This window comes from Chaetura pelagica, unplaced genomic scaffold (assembly GCF_000747805.2).
Source record: "Chaetura pelagica isolate M959 unplaced genomic scaffold, ChaPel_1.0 scaffold115, whole genome shotgun sequence".
Classification (NCBI taxonomy): Eukaryota; Metazoa; Chordata; class Aves; order Apodiformes; family Apodidae; genus Chaetura; species Chaetura pelagica.
The window spans coordinates 6,248,586-6,268,597 of NW_009953761.1; the positions used below are offsets into that span (position 1 = coordinate 6,248,586).

At 34.4% G+C, this 20,012-nt stretch overlaps 1 protein-coding gene across 1 annotated transcript in view; it reads right to left on the reverse strand.

The window, feature by feature from the left end:
• DIAPH3 (diaphanous-related formin 3) overlaps nucleotides 1-16,499 on the reverse strand; it is a 128,769-nt gene extending 112,270 nt beyond the window's left edge. The window contains exons 1-7 of the mRNA XM_010000881.1: nucleotides 16,428-16,499; nucleotides 10,902-11,006; nucleotides 6,740-6,870; nucleotides 1,606-1,680; nucleotides 1,453-1,522; nucleotides 937-1,073; nucleotides 407-512 (exon numbers count right to left, since the gene is read on the reverse strand). Coding sequence (XP_009999183.1) covers nucleotides 407-512; nucleotides 937-1,073; nucleotides 1,453-1,522; nucleotides 1,606-1,680; nucleotides 6,740-6,870; nucleotides 10,902-11,006; nucleotides 16,428-16,499 — 696 coding nt within the window. The remainder of the gene's footprint in view (nucleotides 1-406; nucleotides 513-936; nucleotides 1,074-1,452; nucleotides 1,523-1,605; nucleotides 1,681-6,739; nucleotides 6,871-10,901; nucleotides 11,007-16,427) is intronic.
• Between the last annotated feature and the right edge of the window lie 3,513 nt (nucleotides 16,500-20,012).

Below are 20,012 nucleotides of genomic sequence, written 5' to 3' on the forward strand. Positions count from 1 at the left end.
TGCTGATTTAAGCATTAATTATAAAAACAGCTGCCTAAAACCTTGCTTTTTTACTACTATTAATCTTTAAGTTTCAGCAAATAGCAGTAGAAGTGAGATAATCTTTTTGAATCTGAATATATGACTCATGCTTCATCTTAAAAGGCAGTATAATTTAACTCCCAAAGTCTGTAAGATTTGGGTGAATGGAAATCAACTAATTAACCCGCACTACTTCTGTGTTTCTCCACATCGAATCTTCCCCTGACATATCTGAAAATATAACATTATAAACAACACTCCAAAATTTGACCTTTATTTGAAACAGCATCCTTCCTCCTTTCTATTGTAACAACTTGGTCAATAAAGAAAAATACGTAATTTTATGCTTACTTATTGCAGAAGTTTGTGAAAAAAATGTGCTTACTTGCAGCTGAACTGAGTTATCCTGAAGACCTTCTACAATAGGAGAGAATCTATCTACATTCCTTTCCTCTGCTGCTGCTGTTATGGCCTCCAAAATTTTTTCAAGGCTGTAAAAAAAGAAAAGCATCTCACTCAGGAGAGATATTTAACCTTGCTGTTCATTTGTAGACAATTTCTTGTGCACAAATTTCAGAGGTCTAAGCATTACTTGTTTACTTTGGAGATTTTTATAGCCAAATAATGACTCAGGGGATTACAATGGTTAAGACACCTTCAAAGTCATGCTAAAAATCTTAACCAAAAGAATGGCTGCTTAACTATTTGCATCAAACCAGTACAACCACATGTCAAAAAGAAAACTCTAACTGATAGGATCATATCAAAAATCACAGACTAAGGTATTCTGAAAACTGACAATATAGTACAGTTTATTATTTTCAAACCTAAGCTGAAAATCTTAGCATTTCCTTCAGGTATAATTTTGAGTATCATAAAATTACCTTACTATTTCTGGCTAAATACAGTACTTACATGTTTTCCTCTCCAACAATGCACATTGCAGAAAGGAGTTTAACTATATCTGTCATCATGTTAGTTTGCTTGGGATCAATTGCTTTGATCAGCAACAAAAGGCTTCTCTCTTCTCCCAAAATTCTTTCCAATCCATACTAAACAACAGAAAAACAGTTGTAAGGAGAGTTGGAGGGAATCCAAATAACTATCAAGTATCTAGCAAAAGACAGCAACAGTTCCCCCAGGTAAGTATTTCAGATGACATTTAAGTACATCACATATGCAATTAAAAAAATGAATGAGAGAAAAGTAAAAAATGGGTCACTTAGCATGTAACAGGGGAACACATTAGCATCAGAAGTTTACTCTCTGAGTATATTTCTGCACAGAGGAAGTGGAAGCAGAAAGAACTTCAAAACACACCTGACCAACACACTGCTTCTCCAAATTGCACCAGCTTGCATCCACCAACCATGTACATTATCTGATTGAACTGTAGTAATTTATATTTCAAGATTTTAAAAAATCCCATACCTTATTATTCATGAAGGCTCTCAGACACTGAATGACCTTATGCTGATTCCTCTTCACAATTCTGTCCTGGCTGAATAAATAAAAAATTTAATGTAATTAAATGCTGTTTACATATTAAGCAAAGCTGGCAATTTAATATGAAATCATCCTTACTTTTTTGTCTCTACCAATCTTTCCAAAACGTCCAACAACAGCCCTAGACCTTCTCGACCAAAGTTTTCAACCCAGCTAGAGAGAAAGCAGAAAGATATTAAAAGAACTGACATTTCAAAGAGTAATTACAATGAATTAAAATTGTCAGCATACATAAAAAGCATAATTGGATCATTTTTAAATCTAAACTTGACTCTTTACTCAAAGGAAGATCAAGAGACACTCATTGATGCAATTAGATAACTTTAAATTTAAAAAAATAAATGAAGTAGTCATTAAATGTATTAATTACAATTTTGAAATTAACAACTATACATTCATTGTCACAGAACTATAATTTTAAAGTTTCTGCAAAGGAAGGGAAGAAAAACAACAATTTCTACTACACACAGTTCTAAGGTCTAGTGGAAAGTTCAGGATCTAACCATAAACAGCAGAGAAGAAAGGGAAAGCCTAAAGTAATTGCAGAAGTGATGCCTGAGATACTAATCCATATGAGTATCTCCAAGTGAACATAACAAAAATTGAGAATTTTGGCTGTTGGTGAGGTTAAACCTGGGCATGTTTTTTCTACATGAGACAGCACTTCACAGTCCTGTTTATTATTGTACAAAACCCCTTTATATCAGATACAAATACTTCCATGACTAAGAGAGTAGTACTGCAGCCATCCCTTTCATAGGAGCTGTTGATCTTTCTGAAGCTATGATGTTTGATCAATTACCTAACCCTAAAGTTCATGGACAACACTGTTATTCATACTCATAAAAAAAGGAATATTTCATTCTTTAGACTTCATTGTCTGTAAGGTATAGATATTTTAAATTTCAAACTCCTAACAAAATCACACTGGAGGAAGGTGAAGCTGGCTGCAGAGGCAACAAAAATACACACACAAGCAGAGAAACTGTAGGTATTATTTGTTCAGAAAATTCCTATTATAAAGAGTGAAGTTATAATATGCAATTAATGGATACCCTTGTCTTTCTATAAGAGGCAGGAATATTTCCCGAGACTTTTACTCAACTTCCCTTGCTACTCTCCTTGAATCTCTGATTATTGTCATTGGCCAAAATAACAAAAAATTATTTTGTAACAGGTCTCTCTTCCACATTTTTCCCACTTTTAAATCTGTGTATTACTTTTATCTATTAAGTGACTAAAAACTATGTCTGTTTAGAACATATATAGTTAGCATGATGAAGATGTGATACTTTTCACCATCTTCAACATCAAAACATGAATACTGCTGTGAGTGTAGCACCGGTAGTTTCTGTGCATTCTTTAAATTACTTAAAAAAGCTTAGGCCGAGGAAATCCCTTGTTGTTTATTAACAAAATAAAGTCTTATTCATAAAAAGGAAGCATCCATTCTGCAAAATCAGAAGTTCAGCATAAAGACATTGATGACAATTAGTAAAAAAATTACAACATTCATTTCACTTGCATTAAAGCCTCTCCACTGTTTTCTTCATTGTGTCTATTCTCACATCATTGTACACACTGGGTATAATTTGTCACCATGTTTGAATAGCAACCAGCACATTTAGATGCATCTACAATGGTGGGATCTTAGTAGTGACTAATAACAAGCTATGCCGTTGGAAATAACACAAAGGAGATGCAATAACTCTTTTAAAATACAAAGTACTTCTAATCCTGTAATGGACTTAAAAGTTACAGGAAGAGAGAACTAGATCAGATGCTTCTTATGTTTTTCCCCTAAAAGTAAATTTATATGAGAAAATATTTTCTCCTTCCTGGATGGGTGTTTTAGGCCAAGTAACTGTCAATTATTTTTTGTATAACTGGCCATATTTAACCTAAAAATGATGCTACTAGACATGCCTTAGCATATTTTTTATTAGACAGAATTGTATGCTGCCACTTTATCATACATCTGGCAACTGAGGACGATGAGAATGATCAAGTTCCTAAAATACTGTTCCATTATTACTGCTGTTTCCTCTGCTTTCACAAAAGAACAAAGATTACTTACACTATCAAGACTAAACCCTTGGCTTTTTGTCAGTCTGACAAAATACCAGACTATCAGTGCCCCTATTTTCGATTTTTTTTAATGTCCTCTTCATGAAAAGAGCTAAATCTATTGAAACTATTATAAAAAAGGACAAGAAATAGTTAGAGGTAACTAGTTATCTGCAATACTATGTACAGGTAGATCACTGAGCCACTTTGATGAATTGTGTTGGCAACCGTGAAGTAAAAACACCCCATTTATTCACCTGAAGAACAGTGACCAAGATCAGGGGGTACATTTTCCTTTTGAGCCTTTCTTTTCATACAGATGGAAAACAAATACTACTTTTTGCAGAGACCTATAGATTTCAATCCATTTTTCTAAGTATCAGGACCAAACTACTCAATATCACTTGATTCAGATTTTCACTGTGAACTAAAAATATATTTTACAAAACAATTAATTGAAAATTATGTTAAGAACTAGCTCTAGCATTAGAAATTGGAATAGCAACAAGATTAAAAAGTTAAGTTGATTAAAGTATAGTAGTTAGAAAAAAAAACCAAACACTTAAATTATATATTGTCAAAAAAATTACAGCCTAAAATGTGAAGACTGTCAGGCTAGATCAAATCAAAATTTAATTGTCATTCTCCTAAAAAAGCATAAATTTATTCTTAGGTATTACATCTGCATAAAATGACATCCCAAAGTTTCACCAGTTATTTCTTATTGTCCATATCATATGAAGCAGGTGTTTCAAATAATAATTAATTTATAACAGCTAGACTGAAGTTCAACATTTATGAGTCAAAGCAAAAACCCAAAGATCTGGCTGCCGATAGGAAAATCAAGGTCATGAATATTTGCATCTAATGAATATCAGCTGTTGTTACTCATTAGAAAGAGGTGGTCATGGTTTAAAATGGTTTAGGTAAAAAATTTTTAGTAAGGAAAGCAGTGTGCCACTGCTGCATTATTGCTGATTGTTTTTTTTCTTTAAGCCCTACAGAATAACTTAATTTTTTCCTAAGGTTATTTTTAAATGCTCTGTTTAAGGGTAATGAGGTCTCTTAACACTTTTTTAGCACCACTCAATACACCAGAAGACTGTTTCAGAACGTATATGTTCTGTTGGTTGTGATGCATTTTTTGATTTGTAGACTAAAATGCATTCATGGACAAGCAGTGCAAGGCACAGTCACTCTCCTTCTAATTCAAACCTCTAAAATTCAGACTTATTTTTAGTCCATACAACCATTAACTTAACAATGAGTTTAACTCCAATCCAAACATGATAGTTCTTTTATGTTTCTTTCATTCTGCTTAGTATTTTAACCTGAATTTAAATTTTAATAAATGTGGTCAAGTTGAGACTTTGATTCAACTGTCAATTATCTACCTACCATAGTTCATATTTGACTGAACAACGTTAAAGCCAGGGTCACCTTCTAGAACTATTTGTACCAATAAGCTAAAGAAACTACTAATCACAAAAGTATCAAAGGAATACTTTGATATCAACAGTATATCACAACCTTCTAGCACACTTCTAAGCTCTGACAAACTACACTAAGCTTATGAAAATGAAAACATTTGTTTTTCCATTTCTCCATGCACAAAACCATTTGTTGCTCTTTTGCCTGTAATCATAACATGTATCTACAGATTTCTAATCCTTTACTTACTCAGTGTGAAACATTTGTGGAAAACCTACTTAATAGAAAATTTTATAATATTTATTTCCTGTAAAACTTCTGTACATTGTTCTTCCTGATAATACTAATTACCAGACTTTTTGTATCGATCATGTACTGTATTACAACATCATAGTACAATTCAACTTGCATTTTCTATTAAATTTATTAATATTTTTTAAATTATTTTTTGGGGGGAGGTGGTGTGGGGTGGGCGTGGCACACGGGGTTAACTTTTCTCTTGGTGTGTTCAAAAGGAACAGAAAGATTGATCTAAACTTTAATTATCACATAGTTCATAAATTTCCAGATGCATCCCAGCAAGCAAATCTTCTTTGCTGAAAAACTTTAAGTGTAAGTAAAAGAAACCTCTGGGGTTGTGGGTTTTTGCTTTGAGGTTTTTTCAATAAAGGGGAAATAATACTATATAAAAAAGTAGCTTCACATGCATGGAGGAAATCTATCGTCTTTAAAACTGTCAGAAGTCAGGTTGATGTAAAGCATGTTTCTTCTCATGTGAACCATTCTTATTATAAATAAGACAATCCAATTAAAAAAAAATAAAAATACAAGAGGCAAACTCCCATACAGAAGACCCACGTTAGAAACTCTGCCAAGCCAGATGCAGAAGGAAGAAATCTGTCTAATCCTTTTTAATCACATTCTATCATAAGCCTTCCCAGCACTTCATTTGCATTACTTTGAACTAAACTCAAAACAGTTTCCCAAAATCATGCGTTCAACCACTGCCTTATACAAGAACTCTAAAACAAAAGGTTATAAATAGAGTAGAATAAAATATATATAATTTAATAAAATGAAGCCAGCATACATAAATCAAGTTCTATGGATCAAATAAAACTAAACATAAAAGATTTGTATCTGTGTTAGACTTATGATTACTGACGTGTTAAGCCTTTTTTTTAAGAAAAGCACAGGTAACCTAATGTTGTGCTCTCTTCTATATAAATAAATCCCAGATACAACAAAAAATTACTAGAAGGCAGCAAGGAGGAAAGCCTAAGCACACTGGACAGAAGGGGGAGCACACAGTTTTCTGGCTAGCAAATTTACACCAAGGTGTCTAATTCCCATAAATAATGACCCTGACCAAGTAAGCTAGAAGATTAAAGATTTAAGAGAATATTTCAGAAATAAAAATGAAAAAAAACTTTTGACTACTTAGCACTAGAAAACAAAGCTAACTACTCTGCAATACATTTGTTCATATTGTCTCAGCATTATGTTGTACAGGTAAGTGCAATCTCCTGAAAAATAGATCTACAAAAGATACACAATCAGTGAAAAAAAGAAAAAAGGTACAATGATTCACTAAACGCATACACATTCATTACCTAGAAAACCTTGAAACATACACATGTACAGATCCATTAATTTTAATTGATTCAGACACAAGAATATAATTAATCTTTGCAGTATGTGTTAATGGTGTTACCTGACAGGATTACTAGTCAAGGACACACGGAGAGATTCTAAGCAAGTGACTAGTCTTTCATCTGTTGACCCAGATTTTAATTCCTGAATAAACTCTTGGGCTGAAATCTTCCGACTGTTCTTGAGACTTCCCTGAAATATAAAAAATATATTTGTTTTTTTATTTGGTACATATAAAGCTTGAATACAACACTAATGGCTAACCTTCATTTTTATTCTTTAAAAAATTGCACTCTAAACCTGTAACTTTGTTGTGCACCTGCTATAAACGCTAAATGCAGACTAAATTTTTGTCAGTTTTTGAACAAGTCCATAATCAGTAGAAAAAAGCAGCAGGCATCAAATATAGAAATGTATTGTGCACACTTGGTGAAATACAAATTTTGTCATTAATGGATTCTGTTCACACATTGCAAGCGTCCTAATTTTCAATACTCAAAGAAAGAACAAAAAAATTCTGAGGTGCTCCTGAGGGCAGGTGTCTAGAGGGGGGCCTGCAGCCATGTGAGAACACAGAGGGAAGAACCAGTGCATCAGAAGAGTACTCAGGATGTTATCGCAGTTACTTGAGCTCTTGCAGATAATGTTGTAAAATACTTCCCCTTAAAGGTCCTTCAGATGAAGAGTGTGTGAGATTTGAATTATGAAAACAGACTACTTTTGGCTCCAAGGGTTAAAGGGAAATAAAATATTAAAATAATTATTTAGAACCACCAAAGTTCTGAAGATAAATTCCAGTTCCTCATTCATTGTATTTGCCATCTTTAAGAATGCAGTGCAACCATAATAAGACTTCTGATGCAATAACTTAAGGACATTTATTCAAGTTGTCAACCTTCAGGTTTGGATTTTGCCTTGTTTTTTGGGCTTTGCTCTTTTTGGCAGGTGGGGAGGCAATCAAGGACATGGAGATAGAAAGGAAAATGCAATGGCAAGTTATTGCAGCACTGCAAAAGCAGTTTTGTGCAGAGGAGATATTTTCTATTCCAAGTAATGTAGGTATACAACCCATGTATAGGTATACAACCTATACTTTAATCAAGTCTTTGGAGAAACTCCCTTTTTTGAGAGCAGAAGCACAATCATTCTATCATTCAGCACTGAAAAGTTACTAAAAAATACTTAATTATCTCGCAGCTTAAGTCAGGACCTGAAGAGAATTAAACTTGCAGTGCAATCATAACTTGAAATTATCCACTGTAAATGGTGTGGCAGTTTCATTATCTGATTATACAGAAGTAGAAGATGATGAAATACTTTCTAGCAGAGATGTGAAGTTGAGAACTAGGAAGAGTTGACAGACCAGACTACTGTGCTGCCATTCAGAGAGACCTAAACAGACAGGAGAAACAAGCAGAGAAATGTCATGGAGTTCCATGACAGGAAGTTCTCAATTCTGAACCTGGAAAGGAATAATTCCATGCACCAAGAGCTGCTTGGGACAATCAGCTGGAAAGTAGGTTTGTAGGAAAAAAATGAGAGTCCTGGTGGATACTAAGTTGATCATAGAGGCATGTACCACCAGCTAATCAAAGGGAAGGGATCCTTCCCCTCAGTAGTGGTGAGCTGTGGTGTAACAGGAGATCAAGGCTGCACACGTATGCATATGCAGCACATAGTTTCCTTTGCAATCTGGATCTTCCCAGCTGATTTCTGCATAGCTTAGGTATTGGACTGACTAGTGACAAGATGACCAAACAAACTGCTAGCAGCATTCACAAAAAAGTACTTAACTAAATGTTACAGGAGGTCTCCAGTTGGAAATTTTAAAAAGTCCCAGAAATTCTCCTGGCAGCTCCTGCTGTGCACAGACTAGTTGATAAGCACTACTTGTATGCCTAAGCAGATGGAGTAATATCCTGAGCAGAGAATCTGTCATTTCCAGTGACTTCCCCCAGCAGTTCCTGCTACAAAATTGACCGAGCTGGATATAACTAAAATACTTACAAAGAGTCAGTAAAATCACTCTCTTTTGATGCAGAAGTGGTCATATAGGACAGTTGTGTAGACCAGAAATATAGTTAAGATGTTTAGATGCTATTCCAGAAGTAATATGATATAATCAACAGCAATGTGGGCAGTAGAAATGTCACATGGGACAAGAGCCCAGCTGGACTACAAGAATGACATTTCAAAGAGTTTCATCTGAGCCATCTGAAAACACTGTCACAAGCAATGGAGACTCACATCAACATTCATATAGTAACCAGCCATCCCATTTCAGACTCTGTTCCCCACCTGAACATTACCCTATGCAAAAGAGGCCAATAAACTGAGTGAATGTCTGTGCTACATATACACAGTACCAAGTACCATTTATTCAGTTACACCAAGGCTCTGCATAATAAGAATATGATACATCTGCCAGTGCTTAAATAAAATGAGAGCTGCATTTGGTACCCATTGTGAAACTGATTATATTAGCTATATTTCTGCATGGGAAAAGCTGCTTAAGTTAAAAACACTCGAGTTAACTGAGAAACAGGAAATATCTTGAGGCGTCAGTGCCTCTAGAAATTTAATTGCTCAACTGAAGAACAACTGGTCTGTGAACAGATGCAGTATGAAGTCAGCATTAATTAATTCAGTTAAAACATTACAAGAGAGTAAGCTGCACAGCAAAAAATAAAACATTGTTAAGAAAACTCACTTTAAAAAGTCAGCTTGTGTGTGTTCAACATACAGAACAGCAAAACTTATGGTTGAGTAATACAGTAATGTTACTTTTCTTTCCTCTTGAGTATTAATTCCAAAACATGGAAATTTATTTTTAAAACTTTTCTGGGTTGGAAACACCCTTGCATGTGTTTATATAGCAGGTCAAAATGAGGTGCTGTTTCTAACATCAAATAATCAGAATACATAGAAGCAGCTAACAAAAAAAAAAACAACAAAAAACAATCCAAACAAACAAAACCAAACAAAAAAAACAAACAGATAATAGATTGGACATAAGAACCTCAAACAACTCTAAGATAGTATTTTAAGGGAAGAAATAAGGCTGCAGGTAAACAGTATACATTAGAAGAAAACAAGAAAGTACTAGCAGAATACCCTGAATATATAAATTAAGGTTATAGATATAAGTATATAGTTATAAATATATATATAAATATAAACCAGCTGAGCATAGAAGCACCAAACCCAGCATAATTTCTAGACGTAACAGTAACAGAGGTGTGCTTTGTTGGAAAGGAGTTCTGCATTTCTAAGAAAGACAAACCCTGATACTGAGGTCAATGGTGAAGCTTGGACTACAGTGGAGTCCATTTTAATCACCAGAAGCTGCACCATTTTCATAAGTTGACTAGGAGCACAGCCTATGTTCTTCATTTTCATAGTTTTTATGATGATGATTGCATTAAACAAAACCTGCTCAGTACTTTGCATGGCAGTTGCAAATGAGGATATTTATCACAACACAATATAGCTTGGTACCTGTCTCCTTAAAGTCTGAGAAGTATGAACTATCAAAAGATGCTACTGCAGTATCACTCAAGAGACTTGAGATGGTGTTAGTTCTACGTAATACTCAGGAGCTATATGGCACTTCAGCTTTTCTGAAAAAGTATGACTTTCATGAATTTGAGGTGTACCAAAATTTAGCAAAGTGCCCTTGGGAATATAGTGAACTATTCTCTCTAGTCTTAGAAGGCACTTGGACAGTCCAATGCACTGGAGAAATTGTGAGAGACCAGCCCTCAGGACCCTAACTTGCTGGAAGTGATGTCAAAAAGCCATTGCAAAAAACCAAGTGAAATGACAACTGAAGACAAAAAAATATTTATTGCAAATGAAACTCAGAAACAAGAGTCAGTGAAACCTACTCTGTTACAGACATTTATTCTTTGCAAGTATTAAGTATCAGAAATTAAAGAGCTAACATGAAAATCTTTCTCTTGAAAAAGTGAATTTTAACATCACCATCATGACACTAAGATTTCAGCAATAGATGTGGATTCAGCAACTGCACAGCCAGCCACATCTTAGAATGCATGAGGATATTAGGGGTGTCAATGCCATATAAAATTTGACATGTTTGTTTTGGGCTGAGAAATTTCAAGACTGTTACGAGATTTACTAACATCACTTTTTCTCTCCAATAGGAAATACTCAAAACATTAAGTACACATTTTTTGTGTACTTTACAGAAATTTACTTACAGACTTTGAAGCAGTACTAATATATTGCATCACCATTTCTTTTTTGGTATTAAAATCTTTTTCTCTCAGTGGCATCTTCTTGTCTTCATTCAAATTCATATCCTCCTAGAATGGGAGGGGGAAAAAAAAAGTTTCACATGTGATCCAGCAACAGAGTTGTTTAACTGTAATACTTTTTTTAAAAAAAAAAGACACAAAAATATGAATTTGAGCAACTGCAAGCTGCTATACAAATAACTTATGAAAAGTTAGATGTTACTCAAAACCATAATCATCTTTATCCATCTTCCCTAGCAAGTCAGATGAAAAAACAGTCAACTGTGTCAGGATATACAAGCACATAACAACCATTACTAGTGTAATCTTGGAAATTGCCTACAGTTTCACACACACACAAGCACTAAACTACAGAAAGGCACTATTTAAAACTTGCTAAAACCCCTATAATTATAATTAAATCAGTCTCCTAGGAAGGTATTTTTCATGAGATATCAATTTGTGCAATAATTCTGCTCCTTAGTTCCCAAATTCTTAATCCTGGACAGCAGTATCTACTTTGCTCTGAGAGTAGTTCTCAAAACAATATACATCTTTGCAAGAGGTAAGGCCCAAATTCTTGACAATTTTATCTTTAAATGAACACCTTCAACTGTTATCAAAATACCATTGTAATTCATTCATACCAACATAAACCCAGAGGTCAAATAGAGCAGATACTGACCCACATTCAAAACCACACAGCAGCTATTCATTGACATTTCTGACATGGGGACTTCTACTGTTCTAGCCTAGAAATGCTCTAATCATTGTAATCAGCTCCACATCTGTGAGAAATGACATTTCCTATCACACTGGAGATAAATAAATAATCTTTTCAAAAATAAAAAAAAAGCTTTAAGAAATAATTTAGGCACACACACAGGAATACATAGAGCATTATCACAGTCACCCAAGCTGAGCAAGAATTAATGACATTATTTTCAGCTGAGAGTTCTGAGGTGAATACCCATCAGCTTTGGCAGGTGCAATGACAAAAAAAAAGTGGGTAACCATCTTGATACAAAGCTATTTCACCTAGTCAGAAATCAAAGACAAACAGAAAGCAAACTGATAACCTTAGACTTGTAACAAAAAAACCCCTAAAGACCAAAAAGTTACACTGCACTGAAATTTAAGTTTTCTTGTCTTTCACCAGTTTTCCTATTGATCAGGACCGAATCAAGCACGGTTTATAGAAACATTAAGTTTTGTATAAATCCAGGCTGTGACAAGTCATTAAGAGAAAATGCTTGACCCCTTAAGCTGAACTTCATTGAAGTACAACTAGGGCAACTTTGTGTAGATTCTGGATTTTTGCCCCCACATATATTATTGTTTCCTTTCCTTAAGGACTAGAAAAAGCTCCACGCTCCAGTCTACTCTGGATTTAAATTATTACTTATTATTTATTAAATTAGTATTGAATTAGTATTTTTAGTATTTATTTGGTACTACATAGTGTATTTGTAGTGTGAGATTTATACAAATGATCCCATTTTATATTTTAATTATCAAATAAGTACAGGGCACATATTGTAAAAAGTTATTTCATTCAAGCAACAATAGTCTTTTGCCTCCTTGGCAACTAGCCTGCACATTGGTGTTACTTCCTACATCTGAAAGTAAATGCTAAATTACTTTCTCCAAACAAGCTGAAAGAAAAGAGGCCACACAGTTGTCAATCTTTTCTCATAGTTCTTCTCTTCCAAATCCTACACCCCTTTGATCAAAAAATTCATAAACTCTTTGCTTATTCTCAAACCAAAATTCTAGCAGTGAATATTTTTTGAGTTGCATCATACTAAATCAAATGTTGGGGACATTATCTCAAAAGGGCATGCTGTGTTTTGTAGCTTTTCTTGGATGAAAGCAAAACAAGAAGCTATGATTTACTTAATTATGGGAAACCTGGTATGATCTAAAAATGGACTCAAATATCCATATTAAAATAAATATTTTAAAAACAGGCTCAAATACACATACATTAAAACATTGTTGGGATCATATATTATATGCAAAGAGTTAATTTTCTTCCCAGACATTTTTTAAAAGTGAAAAAAAAAATTAATTCTGTGTATGCATCATTTGGAAAAAGAGTGAAAGATATTTAAAGTTATCTGTCTCTACCAAAGCTTACAAAATTCACTGCAGCTTTTTTAAGATGAGAAAGAACACATGATCAACCCCAAAAACTTGTGTCTTTAGTATTTCCAAGTCAAAAACCTAAAGTAATCACCTGCTTAAAGAAAAGGTACACTAAGGCTGTTAAGCATTGCTGTCATATGGTTAGGTGGAAACCTAAAAATTTAAACCAGTTACACAACAAATCAGGCTAAATCTCTTAATTAGCTGGTCAAGCATTTATCAGTTAATTACTTAACTAGCTAGGACTTTTACAATTCATGAATTCTGACACTGATGTATGGTTTTGGACATGAAAGCTTGTGAACTGCTAAAAGGCATTTAAAATAAAACAGAAATGGAAGTTCAATTTATCTATTTACATTTTTTTCAATAATAAATTCTTTCAAAGCCAGAAAAATACTAGAACTTTAAATTCTGAACAACTGCTCAAAAATCTCTATGCCTTATCTATGACATTTTCTTAGATTAAAAATTATGGAGCTTAAAATCAAGTCAGATTGCAAAAAATACTACAATACCAGTCTTCCCTGTAGCCTTCCATTTGTTATCTTGTTACAGGTATTTCTCATTTTATGTAATATTTCAGTTTAATTAATCACCTTCTATTAAATGCATAAAATATTCATGCCTATTCTTATTACCAGGCAACACATCTGTTGAGATACACACACAACAAGCTATACTATAAATTACTATAATCAAGTCCAGCTAGACATTACCAGATAAATTTGGGTTTTTTCTTCAAGTTCTAACAAATGTCTTCGGAACAGTGTGTCTCAGGATTCTTTTCCACAAGAATACAATTATATAGCAACACTGACTTCAAATGAAAATACACTTTACAAGTACATTTAATAAGTGTACCTGTTTGGTTTTCTTAATAATTAAATTGTATTTTAAAATCTACACAAACAGCAATGTAAAAACACTGAAGCCAAAGTAATCCATTTTAAGTTTCAAAATACATAAATAGCTAGGTCTTTCTCAATGTTTTTTGAGAAGTATCACATCTTCAGTATCTTGCCTGCAATATGACACAGGGCTTCTTTCATATACATCATACTGCAAAGTTAATTCTTCTGTTTAAAGCAGTTTTGCACTTCTTTCAGACTCGCTATTTTAAGTTTTCTGAAGAATGACTTCTGAACTTCAGTAACAAAGAGAAAACAAAGGGCTTGCTTCTCCTGCAAAAACATCCCAACTTTTAATCACATTATTTAAAAAAAAATAAATCAAAACAACAAAACCAAAAAGTATGCAGAGGAGAAACTTATCAGTACAAAATATATTCCATATTCTGTCTGCGTGTGAAGTAAAAAGTAAACTGTTTGTTGTTGTTTTTAATAAATGAAACATCATTAAAGCAAGTGATTGCTTCACATTAGAAATATTCAGTGGTATAATTGGCATGTCAGATTTGGCTTAGTTTATAAAATACTTCAACTCCACTCTTTTATTTCTTCTTCAATAATTTGAAGATACTTTACAGGTGAACAATACCTCTCTGGAAAAGAGGAGTAAGTCATTTCACATGGGTATTTTCCTAATAGCACCAAGAGAAACAAAAGAAGCTGTCAGGTAATTATTACCTTTAAGTGTATGATTTTATGGGTTTTATCATGATTTTTGACATCAAGATCACACAGGATCTTATATGCACTGCATATAAGACTGGGAGAAGGAAGCAATAGACAACCAGAACCCAAAATAAAACATAACACAGTCAGTGAAACTTCAGAATTTAGAAACTGCTCTCTTCAGTACTAGCCAATTGACTATTTTTACTTTGTGCAAAATTAAATCCAAAAAGCTTGGCTATAGCATTCTAATTCTTCACCACTCCATCCCCCCAAATGATTTAATTTGATCAGAACAGCAAACTAGAAACTACATTATATAATTAGCTATGCAATCTACTGTGACTAAACTAGCTTTATTCCAGTCCATTCAAGTGTGGATAATCTGAAGAATCTTTTCTGTATTCATGCTACAGCTAAAATAACACTGACAAAGTAGTTAATGAAAGACAGTTTAAGTGTTTTGTTATTCAATGAAATCAGGAAAGAATTCAAATTATCCAGGTTGTCATAATTATTTAACATATTTTTGCAAAGTAGTTTTAAAATTGGTATTGCTTCAGGATCTATGGATACAAGCATTCCTGTTTACTGAGACACACAGCAGTATGCTTCAGAGGATTTACTGACAGTTTCCATTTTTTATGGCATAGTCTAAACATCACACACTATCTTATACAGAATCTCTGTGGGATGGTAGAGAAATACAACCTACATTTATGTGTCAGGAGGTGTGTGCAGGGAGGCATACCTTCAAGTATTAGAAAAATTCTTCCTAATATTTGAGCAGTGAAGTTTCTCAACAGAAGTAAAATATCCCAGACACCAAAATATACCAAGAAAAATAGACCATGTGAGAAAAACAAGTACAAATACAGAAGTTGATAACACAGTAAAGTAGTCCTTCCCTTCATCAGCTTAAGCATAAAAATCCTTAATTCTATCTCAGCCATAGATCTCAACAGCTCTACAAAACCATCTTCAAAACTCAACTAATATTACTGTGTACTAGGAATTCCACAAAGGTTCTTCTCTCATAGCCCATATAATCCCCTCCACATCCTAGCCACTGGTAGTCCCTTTGTGTTTCAAGAGCCGCAGAGAAAATAATAATAATAAAGGCATCAATCTAATTGTTAATGTGTTCTTGTGCTCTTCAGATTGCAGTCACTCTCTTCTCTCAGGGCCATTCCATGTTTAGTTTTCCCCTGCCCATAATGTCATTATCATCACGACAAAAAAAACCTCAATCTATTGAGGTGGTATCGATGCTACATGATCCTTCCAGTAAGTGACAGCTCTCTTGCAGCACAGTAATGACAGCTAAGGAAAGAAGCAAACGTGAGACTGCATGTCCTGCTTTGGAGGAAAGAACCTTAAGACTTTTTCAGCAAGAGTAACATGGAATATAAAAAAATCCTGCTGTGACACTCAAAGGCATAAAATCCCTTTTTAAAAGCTTCAGGTTGTCTTGAAAGCAAGCAGGATTCTCCATTACTTGTTCCTCCTCAAAATCTGTTGTATAATCTCATTACTAAAAATCAGAAACATTCGGTTTCCATTTTAAAAATATTTGGAGCAAAATCCTGTCAGAACAATTCAAATTCATCTTCTCCTGAGAAACACCCTAAAACCCATATAATTACAACTCAAAAATATACTAATAATTTGGGTAAAGATCAGGACATACGCACAGAAGAAGGCTTCACCTGTCAGTTAACCATGTTGTCATTCTTTAAGTAGAAGAAACCAGCATGAGACTTACCATCATTTTTTCAAAGAGTGCTATGATTTCTCTTTCCGACAGAGGTTTTGGTGCAAAATCCTCTGCATCCATAGGTTTGGATGACCAGTCTGCAGAATGTGACTGTTTTGTATGCAGCAGAGGAGGTCTTTCTTTTTTACTTCCTGGAATTCTTAGACTGGCAAATCTATCCAACTGAAAACAGAAAAGATAACTTAACACATACTGTTTCCATTCTATGTAGCCATAATTAAGATGGGTGTTCTTGGAAGCTAAACATCCTTATTATTCTGTGTACTCGCTTGTTATTTACCTGTCTTATTTTAAAGGGTTTTCGTAAAGATATATGTAAACACAATCACACAGAATTGTCATGGCTATAAAAGACCTCCAAAATCACCAAGTTCAACTGTCTGCTCAGGGGAAAAAACAAAACAAAAAAACCCAAACAAACAAACAAACAAAAAAAACCACCACAAAACCATAACCAGACACCCACAAAACCAAGAACTCACAAAAAAAAAAAAAAAACAACAAAAAACCAAACACAACACTGCCCACTACAGCATGCCCTGAAGCACCACATCTACAGGTTTCTTGAATACCTCTAGGGACAGTGACTACACTACTTCCTTGGGCAGGCTATTCCAGTGCCAGACCACTCTTTCATACAGAAATTCTTCCTAATATCGAGTCTAAACCTCCCCTGCCACAACTTCAGGCTATTTCCTCTGGTCCTATCATTATTCACTTGGGAGAAGAGGCCAACACCCACCACCCTACAACCTCCTTACAGGTAGTTGTAAAGAGCAATGAGGTCTCCCTTCAGCCTCCTCTTCTCCAAATGAAACAATCCCAGCTCCTTATCCTCTCCTCACAGGACTTTTTCTCTACTGGTCAGTTGCCTTAGCACTTGAGTTCCAGAATCCCATTACATTATGGAGAAAGCATGCACAACACAAGAATTTTATGGAAAGTTTAGAGGAAGAGATACCTACAAAGCGAGTTTATGACAGTTCTTCCCAACCATTACATACAGAATATGAAAAAGCAGAATTATGTACCAAAAGCATAATTTTAAAATGTTTTTGTTATTTTTTTTCACTCTGAAACAATTGTACTCCTGACATTGTTATAGAATACAGAGATATGCAAAGAAACTACTTGTTATTTAAAGGCAAGTGAGCATAACTATGACACTATTCTATTTATTTTTATTTGGATTATGTTATCCAAAACTTAGTGCCTTTCTATGCTCCAATTATTAATATTTAGACATACATTTAGAAGAAGCAATAAAATCATTAGCTTCTTTATTAAAGTGAAGTAGAATACACTCACGATTTCATGAATAATCCTTACAACTTCTTGCCAACACAAAACAATTGCTCTGACTTTACCCTTTCTTAAGCCAGAAAAACGTATTCGGCAAAGTGGTTTGGGATGTGGTTTGTGTCATGTTTTGGTTTTGTTTTTTTTTATTGGTTACATATTTATCAGCTTTTCAATAAATACTAAGTGAAATTTTAAACTTTTTCTTGTCAAGTTTTTGTGTTTTAATGTATATAGACAAGGACCATCAGAATACAAAAGCAGCTGACATAGTCAATGAGATGTGCTAAATCTTAATCATCTTTGTAGCAGCCTTTTGAACAGATGTGAACAGCAATATTACACCTGTCAACACAGAAGAAGGTTGAAGATGCATTTCATGCATAAGAAATTTTGGACAAGATTTCAAGCATATCAACAGATTTACATGTTTGAAATGATATGCAAAAATATTCTGAGGCTTCAATATACAGTAAAGATATGCATCTTCAGGTATCATTTAATGAGTACATCAAAGTCACCAAATTCAGTGACCAGTAAAGTTATTACAGCATCTGTAGATTTAAGATCAGAGAGAGCAAAGAAAATTAGCAGCAAAAATTGGGTACAAGTGTTCCACTCTTGTCAGAGCAAAAATTGACTATTAGACATGCATGAAGAAGGGTTTAGAGGAAAAATGAAGACTTTAAGTCTTCCTGTTCAAAACTGAAAAGGAACATTTTTTGGAACATAGACAAAGATCGTAAGCCACTCACATACAGATGGTTGTAGAACATGCAAAAGCAGAAAATTAATATGGCATAAACATAAAGGAGCTCAGCAAGGATGATGGGGCCCTTCAGTGTCGCATTAAACCAATGCAGAATGAGGAAAGCACACTCTACAAGATTACATAGGCAAGACCCAGGAAAAAAGAGAGGCAACAAAAGCAAAAGGGAGGGTAAAATTATTGGAAGTGAAGTATAGACTCATCAGTGGCAAAGAACATTCTGCATCTTAACCAGACAGCAATATCCCTTCCTGTGTTTAAAATCATCAGCCTATGGCAAGCATGGGGGGATGAAGCCAGACTGCAAAGCACAATGACTAGACTGGAAACTTTAAAAAAAACTATTATATGAGATTTTTCTCTTTAAACAATGGCTTTGACAAAGCATTGATGAAAGGTATCACACGTACTCCAAAGAACGAGCTAGCCAGTAGCTTCTCCATGCCCCACTGCTCACTATCAAGTGTGTAATCTAATAAATAAACCTTTATATTGGAAAATTCTTCCCATGCAGACTTGAAGCAGTGGTAGAGGAAAGACATTTCAGCTGACAGAACAGATTTCAGCACCCGGTTCAGTCAGCAGAGAACTGACTAAATCAGGTTTAAGAGGGGTGTGCCCTACATGTCTTACTCATCTCTCCTGAAAAACCTCAGCTGCTTCTTCACAGTCTGTTTCCCAAGCATTCCCTTTTCCTTCCCCTGCTCCACACAGCAGCAGCTCTCTGCCATGAAATATCCCATGCAATCCCAGAGGTACTCCTACACCACTAGGAACAGGCAGCAGTACTTCAGGGATGTGAGCCAGCTGAGCCTTGAAAAGTGGTACTTCACTTCCACTTCTTCACATTTATACTTCATGCTTTGTTTTTAAGGTCCTCTTGAATATTTGACTCTATGGCAGATGTTTTTCAACATTATAGATTAGGCCATGACATTAATATTCCCCATATTCACCAAATCCTATACCATGTGTCCTAGAGAAGGGAAGCACACTTTTACGATACATTTAATCAGGCAGAACATGTAAGACAAGGTGAGATACTAGGACTATAAGTATATTTAAACATGTGTCAAACAAATTACTTTAAATAATTTAGAAGAATGCATCCTAAAAATAGGATTTCTGTGGATTAAAAAAAATGAAATTCACTAAAAGACCTGAATAGCAGTGCTGTCTGGGTGCTCTACATATACTTCTCTTTTGAATTATACACTGAATGTGCTTTAAAAAAGTTAATATCTCTCATTATTCCATACATGCAAATAATTTAATGGTCCACAAAGAGCACTATACAGAAAGAATAGAAATTTCATTGCTTGATTGTAATGAAATCTACCACTGATGCTGCTGGCAACCCAATTGCATAGAAGAGGTAACAGCAAAAATAGAGTTCAATAATCTTTCATGTTACATCAGAAACATTTAAATCAGGCTAACCAATGGGGAATAGCTGAAGTTAGCTTTGATACAAAGCATCGCTACAGTTTAAAGCAGGTTTGACC